Genomic DNA, 7,848 nt, shown 5'->3' with positions numbered 1-7,848 from the left:
AACTTCAATACATTCAGAGGGAGATTAAAAAATTTACGTGTCTTTATACACCCAAACAAAAAATAGTGGAGGCAAGTAAACAATTCAAAACTCCATCGAGAAAGCATGCAAAACTTTTACATTAGGATCATGAATTTCCTTTCCAATCTTTGAACTTTGAGTTACTTTCTCGACACTAAATGTGTTGCAAATGGATTTGCCATTTTCTGTCAATAATAATTACTGAACAGAATCTAAATAGGCTTGTTACCTTTAGAATCTAAAGAGTTTATGTCAGTTTTAACATTAGTATGTTGACCTCATTGGAAAAGATAAGGAATATTTAATTGAAGAAAATGGCTTCTCGGATGATGTTAAAGGAAGTTTTTTTGAACTATAATTAATTTAATTTAAAATGTTTTGTTATTTATGTTAAGTTTATAATAGGTGCTCCATCCATTTCATATTAAGTGTTGTTTTAAATTTTAATTTTGTTTAATTGTAAATTTAGTTTTACATTTTCAAGACACATATTAATATTTTTTCTAACTTTTACCTTTATATTTATTTAATTAATTCTTAAAATCAAGCAATATAAAGTATTAAATATGGGTAAAACAGTAAATTTAATCATTTTTAAAATTTATGTGCAAAAACTTTATAAATCATATTGGAAAGCGAAAACGATATTTAATTTTTGACAAAAAATTAAGCTTAGAACGATAAGTAATTCGAAACGGAGGAAGTATTACATTTATAGATACATGGTTTACCAAGAGAGTGAAACAAAATGTGTGTATGACTAATACTCTGTATATGTCTATGACCAAACACAAGCGAATACATTGTTCATATGCCGTAAGTATACATGCCTTAGCACTAACTTTTTCATAGACCACCATCCACCAATATACCAAACGCTTTACCCACAAGTAACAAAGTTGAAGAACATATAAAACATAACTTCTGGGTTCATTGTGGCTTCTTATGTCTCTGTTTCGAATCTACACTGCCATGAGGAACTGGCCCAGGATACGGAAAACCGCCTCCATAAACCGGGCTAGGGTTCCAAAACCCGTAATCTCCATACAACTTTGGTCGAAGGCTCTTGAATTTCACCTTATAGGAAGAATCTAAATCTTGAGATGATGAAGATTTGGAAGTAAAGAAAGAGGGTCTTGCCATTACGGTCGAGATGATGATAATAGCAAGGATAGTTATGAGAAACATAGACATGCTAGAAACATGAGGAAACATCATCAAAACACTTAGGATGTGCATGATGTCCCTACCTTTTCTAAGCTATTTAAAACCAGATTAGATAGAGGATTACAGCCCATCTCCTGTTTTAATATTTAATTATATTTGTATAATTATGAAATTTTTATTTTTTTTACATTAAAGGTGTAATGAAGAGAGAGCTTTTGAGGATTCAATAGCTGTTTTTGGTTATCACGTCATATGAATGAAAAAGATCATGGGGTTTGCATGTACTTTGTTGTTTATACACTTGGAAACGAAATCACATTGGTTACTAATTAGTTCAACTCTAATTGGATTCTTTCGAACGTAGCAAATAGAGCAAGGCCCAGCCCGATAGTATGATAAGGCCAACATTTGATATTGACATAGCGCTAAATTTCTTTCCACGTTTATTTTTTTGGTTTGCCTTTAAGGCCCTTAACTCTAAACTCAGATTAGGGACCAACCAACGCTGAAACATAAACTCTCTTAACTCACAGTGTCAGTCACTGCACCAGAAAAGCAGCGAGAACCCGGCACTGTAATGTAGTAGGATACTACCACTACTTAGTTCTTGTTCTCACATTTTTATTTTCCTCACTTTCACTTTTTTCCTGATTTATTTTTACATTATTTTATTTATAAAGCATAATATTTTGTTTTCTTATAACTGTTATTTTCAAAATTATAAAAGCAACCACATTGGAAATTTTTTTGCATTTTATAACTTTTTGGTAAAGAAATTAACATTTTATCTTTTAAGTAGAATTATTAAAATAAACGAACGCATTAATAAATACTCCCGCAACTGCATATTCTTTTTTTGTAAGTTATTAGTCTTTAGTTACAAAAAGAAAAAACATGAATCCCCTATATATTAATCCTGAAGCATTGCAACATTGTTTAGTAGCCACGTGTCATCATGAGAATTATTCTCAGAATTATTAGAGAAATAGGTTGGTCCATCTACACATATATTAGAGTTTTTATTAAATAACTATTAAATTAATTATTAATATACAAAAGAATATTCTCTATTCTTTCCTTAAATAAAAGCTACGGAACTTCCTAATATGATTGACATATATATCACCATTAATGATTATGAATAATAAAGATTTGATAATAATTTTTTATCCTCTATACTTTTCGTTTAATTTTATTTTTTAAAATAAATTAAACAATCACATTAAGCATATAATAAAAAAATTTATATTTTTTCTTATATGTTGTATTTCGAATTTTTTAAAACGAATATAAATTACTAAAAGTGGTACAAGCCTCACATTGAAAATTTGTGATCAATGATAAAAAAATTTCAGTTCAGCCCATTGTTTTTAATTGTCTTTGAATTTTTTTAATGATTAACTAAATAAATCACGTAAATAATAGAAAGTGTTTTGGTTTAAAAATTGTTGCATACCCAAAATCAGTATGAACCATCGTCACGTTCATTTGAAATTTGGTTACAATAAAAAATATATGGTTGGAAAAAAAATCCGAATCCAAATAACCGAACCAAATCCAATCCAGAAAATAGTATAGAACTTTAATCAAATTGGTTAGATATATGAACATGTTTAAAATTTTGGTATCTAAAAAACCAGAACCGCCCGATCCGGACCAAAATATATTGAGTATCCAAGTATATTCGAACCAAATTTATATACTTAAATATATTATTTTAAAAAAATTAATATCTAAAAGAAATATACAAAATACTTAAGATGATTTTAAATTGTCCAAAATACTTAGAAATATATAAAATAGTAAAAATTATATATTTAAAATAACTAAACATTACTCAAAATATCAAAATACTGAAAATATCTATTCATTTTCTGTCCAAATATTTAAGTTAAACCAATTTTTATGTTAAGTTTAAGTATTTTGGTATACATTATTCAAATTTATATGTAACATATTATTTTATTTTTATGTTTTGAGAAATTTAAAATATATATGAACTTTAAGTTTTTAAAATATTAAATGGATTATCTGAATCTAAGCCCAAACCGAACATATAAAAATACGAACCAAATTTGTAAAGATCCAAACCGAACCTAATCAAACCAAATGATACATATCCACATGCCATTCCTAATCAAATGTAAAAAAATTATTGGTAACAAAAATGTATTATTTATTTAGATACAACATGTAAGTTCGAGATACAGCGAAAACACAAGGCACAAAATAATTCCAGAACACAAATCTCTTTTATTAGAAATCTTTTACACAATCTCTTACAGACTTGTTTGATCCGAATTACACGACTCGACACGGATCGATTTCTAACACACCCAACTTCCTTGACTCAACACCTGTTGATCAAGTCTACCAATTCACTCAGCTATGAAACCCCAAAATCCTTTGTGTTTCTCTCTGAGAATTACAACGTGAAAGTTCTAACCCTAAAACTAGGTCAAAACCCCAATATATATTAAATAACCTTTTCCTATTATCTAATATAATATTTCCTATATTTTAGCATCACCAAATCTTCCAATTTGTGATCTAATAATATTCTTTTAATGCTTATTTCGTCATCCAAAGCATATGGAAATATCCCATATCATCACATCTTGATGTTTCCTTTTTATTCTTCGAATCGTGTGTCACACACCATCCTGTGTGTGTAACACAAGTACACGAAGCAAAACTCCACCACTGCAACAGCTTCTCAAGCTCCAAGTTCTTGAGCTTACATTCTCCCCCTTTTTCACTGAGTTTTACAACTCAAGCCTAAGAACAATATGCATCATACATACCACCAAAGTACTAACTTAAACTCCCCCTGAATTAAGTATCATCTCCCCCTGCTTGAGTGAAAAACTCTTTGAACAACTTCATGATACTTGTGGGACCATCAAAAACTCTCAGTACCTTCTAGGCCATCGAACTGGTTCTTCAAACTCAGTATATTGATCACCCATTCGATTGTATGACACACTAATATGCTCATGTGACACACCTTTCATAAACTTAGGATACAGATCCTTCTTAGCTATCCAAACATGTCCATATCTTCTAGGTTCCACATAACAAAAGTTCATCCTCCAAGCTCGCTCAGTCTGGTTTCTCCTAGAATAACAGAAAGCAACAGTATGTCCGGTCTTACCACAAAAGAGACAGCCATTCATTCGCTTAGCAACAACTTTTCTGTCTTGTATCTTTGGAACCACAGTCTTTGCTTGAGTTTCATCCTTTCGTTCAGTTGAAACAACTGGGATTGAGCGTTTTACAAACTTGATTCCTTCATTCTTGTCAACCTCTTGTGAAGTCGTCCCTTTATAACCCAAACCCCAACTGATTTTTGGAGACTGCCCAATTGACAAGATATGATCCAGACTTGCTGATCCAGTGTTCAACATTCTCAATTTCTTGTAGTTCTCAGCAAGTTGTCTTTCCAGAAGCTGACTCTTCTCAAGTTCTTGATTCAACAGCTGTTTCATCTGATGAAACTTTATTTCAGACTCCTGTTGAACTTGATTCTGCTTTGCAATAACTCTCTTAAGAGACTGAAGCTCGTCTTCATTATCATCCTCTCTCACCCTACACTTTGATTCACCCTTCACATCAGTCCGTTCCATCTCTAGGGTGTTGACTTGATCTTTTAAGACAGCTTTATCCTTGATGAGCTGTAGGTTTTCGTGACTGAGTTCTGCAAATTTACCAAAGAGAACCTTATACTCGGCTAGAAGATCTGCATCTAAATCACTTTCTGTATCACTGTGTGACGCATCTGAATTGGTGTGTGACACACATGACATACGAATTTCATCCTTAGTGATGTCTTTTTCAGACCCTATAACTCCATGAAGAGACACAAAATTGAGAGCATCTTCTTTTCTCTCTGGCACTTTATCACTGCAACTTCTCTTCATTTTCATCTTCTTGGTGTTCACACAATCTGATTTTATGTGCCCATAACCATTACATCCATTACACTTGATTTCTTTTCTCTTGAATGATGGACACTCTGTTTTGACATGCCCAATACCATGACAATTAAAACACACCACTGCCTGCCATTTATGTCTTTCTTCTTCTCTAGGCAGTCTGTCGCTGGACATCTTATTCAAAAGATTCATGGTTTCTTCAAGTTTCTGAATCACCAAGTGAATAGATTCTTCAAGCTTCTTAGCTTTCTGGATGTCTTCATTAACTGTAATTTGAGAGTCTTGAGCAGGCTTTGAACACTTAGATTCCAATTCCATCTCCTCAGCCTTTAATATCCCTACTACCTCAGCAAACTTCAGTTCATCAGTGTTCATCGTCAATGTTATTGCTGCTTTATGTGCTGCAAACTTAGTAGGCAAACATCGCAAAAACTTCTTCACCAATTTTGCATCTTCATATTTTTTACCTAAAACTTGTGCTTCATTGGCTATGGAGCTGAGCTTCGCACTGAAATCTCTGATCTTCTCATCATCCCTCATCCTTATGTCTTCAAACTGTGATGCAAGCAAGTCCAATCTTATCCTCCTAACATTCGCAGTACCCTCGAAAGCATTTTGTAGTATATCCCAAGCCTCTTTAGCTGATTCACATCCCTGAATAAGTTCAAATTGCTTTGCATCTACAGAACTGAAGATTGTATCCAGTGCTTTTGCATTAAACCTTGAAAGTTTTTTCTCTGTTGCTGTCCACTTTGTCTTCAGTTTAGGTCTCTTCAAACCATCTTCTTGCATCACAAACGGTTCTTCCCATCCAGTTTGAACAACTGTCCATATATCTTCATCAGCTCCACGTAAGTTTGCTCTCATTCTTACTTTCCAATACCCATAGTTCATATCATTCAGCAGCAACATATTTTGTGCCAAAATCGCCATATTCTCTTCTCAGGATCTCACCTTGGTTCGAAGATGTCTTCTTCGTTTAGGTGTCCTGCTCTGATACCAATTGTAAGTTCGAGATACAGCGAAAACACAAGGCACAAAATAATTCCAGAACACAAATCTCTTTTATTAGAAATCTTTTACACAATCTCTTACAGACTTGTTTGATCCGAATTACACGACTCGACACGGATCGATTTCTAACACACCCAACTTCCTTGACTCAACACCTGTTGATCAAGTCTACCAATTCACTCAGCTATGAAACCCCAAAATCCTTTGTGTTTCTCTCTGAGAATTACAACGTGAAAGTTCTAACCCTAAAACTAGGTCAAAACCCCAATATATATTAAATAACCTTTTCCTATTATCTAATATAATATTTCCTATATTTTAGCATCACCAAATCTTCCAATTTGTGATCTAATAATATTCTTTTAATGCTTATTTCGTCATCCAAAGCATATGGAAATATCCCATATCATCACATCTTGATGTTTCCTTTTTATTCTTCGAATCGTGTGTCACACACCATCCTGTGTGTGTAACACAAGTACACGAAGCAAAACTCCACCACTGCAACAGCTTCTCAAGCTCCAAGTTCTTGAGCTTACACAACATATTTTTTAAAAAATGCATCCCGCGTAAGACGCGGATTATCATCTAGTTATGATATAAAAGGGAAAAAAAATGAGATAGAGACTTATTTCAGAATTCATGATATTTTTAGCACATGTTTTAAATGTTTTTTAGCTTGCCATATGATACGCGCCAAATAAATGAGATTCAGTCAATGAGGGACACACGCTTTGATCCAAATGTCTCCACTGTCTCCGTCTTGACCACCAGAAAAATCCAAAGTCTCCTCCTTTGTTATCTTTTTCCCGGCACGTTCCCATAGTTAATTAGTCTTATAATTCTTTTTTCCTTGAGAACAAGTATAATTCTAATTTTTAAGATATTTTTATCGCAATGATGATTGAGTTTCATCATATTCATGCATCAACCCCACTAGTTTGTATACTCTGAACCATTTGACTTTATTTATATTATATTCCACTGTTCAATTGAATCAATTCCATCGTTGGATCCAAAAAACTATCCTTAAACGTTCTGACCAAAACGTTTTTTCAGAAAAAAAAACAATTAACGCGTAAGACGTAAGAATGTATGTATATTTTTCGTAGATTCGTACAGTACGTTGTCCAGATGAAAGTGAAAAAAGTTCCAAATAGTGATTGTTCGGTTCGCCGTGTAAAAGGTGAGTCTATACGCGGACGCATATCATATTTGCATTTTTAACATATTTGTCTTTTTAGAAAAGACATATTTGAGTTTTAGAATTGATTATCGATGTTGATGAGTTTTTCGTAGCAACCAAGATCAGGTTCTGAAACCTAAAAGACTTGTTAATATGAAAACTGAGAGCATTTTTGCTACACATTTCCCAAAATATATAATTTTATAAAGGAAAATCGCATATAAAACCCTCAAAGTGTCACTTACTAGCATTTTAAACCTTGAAATTTTTTCACTAACATTTTTAACCTTCAAAGTGACATTCGTATCATAAAAAATCTCCAAAACAAAAAGTTGACCGGTTCAGCAGGTAATTTTTCAAAAATAATTATTTAACTCATAAAATAAACAAAATAATAAATAAAATGTAAAAATAAATAAAAATCGAAACTTTTAATAAAGTTTACAAAAAAATAAAAAAATAAAAAAATTAAATTAAAAATTTAGAAAATAAAATATATTTTTAAAATTAAAATAATTTTTAAAT

The 7,848-nt window shown here is 32.1% G+C and overlaps 1 protein-coding gene across 1 annotated transcript; it reads right to left on the bottom strand.

Annotated features, from left to right (window-relative positions):
* Positions 1 to 698: 698 nt before the first annotated feature.
* LOC108821976 (uncharacterized) lies at positions 699 to 1,376 on the bottom strand. Its single transcript, XM_018594978.2, has one exon. The coding sequence runs from the start codon at positions 1,258 to 1,260 to the stop codon at positions 952 to 954; it is 309 nt and encodes a 102-aa protein (XP_018450480.2). The 5' UTR covers positions 1,261 to 1,376; the 3' UTR covers positions 699 to 951.
* Between the last annotated feature and the right edge of the window lie 6,472 nt (positions 1,377 to 7,848).

The sequence above is a fragment of the Raphanus sativus genome, chromosome 8 (genome assembly GCF_000801105.2).
Source record: "Raphanus sativus cultivar WK10039 chromosome 8, ASM80110v3, whole genome shotgun sequence".
Lineage (NCBI taxonomy): Eukaryota > Viridiplantae > Streptophyta > Magnoliopsida > Brassicales > Brassicaceae > Raphanus > Raphanus sativus.
This window is presented reverse-complemented; position numbering and strand designations above follow the sequence as displayed.

Excerpts from the sequence above, each read along its gene's own strand:
- LOC108821976 (XM_018594978.2), bottom strand. The coding sequence starts at position 1,260 with ATGCACATCCTAAGTGTTTTGATGATGTTTCCTCATGTTTCTAGCATG.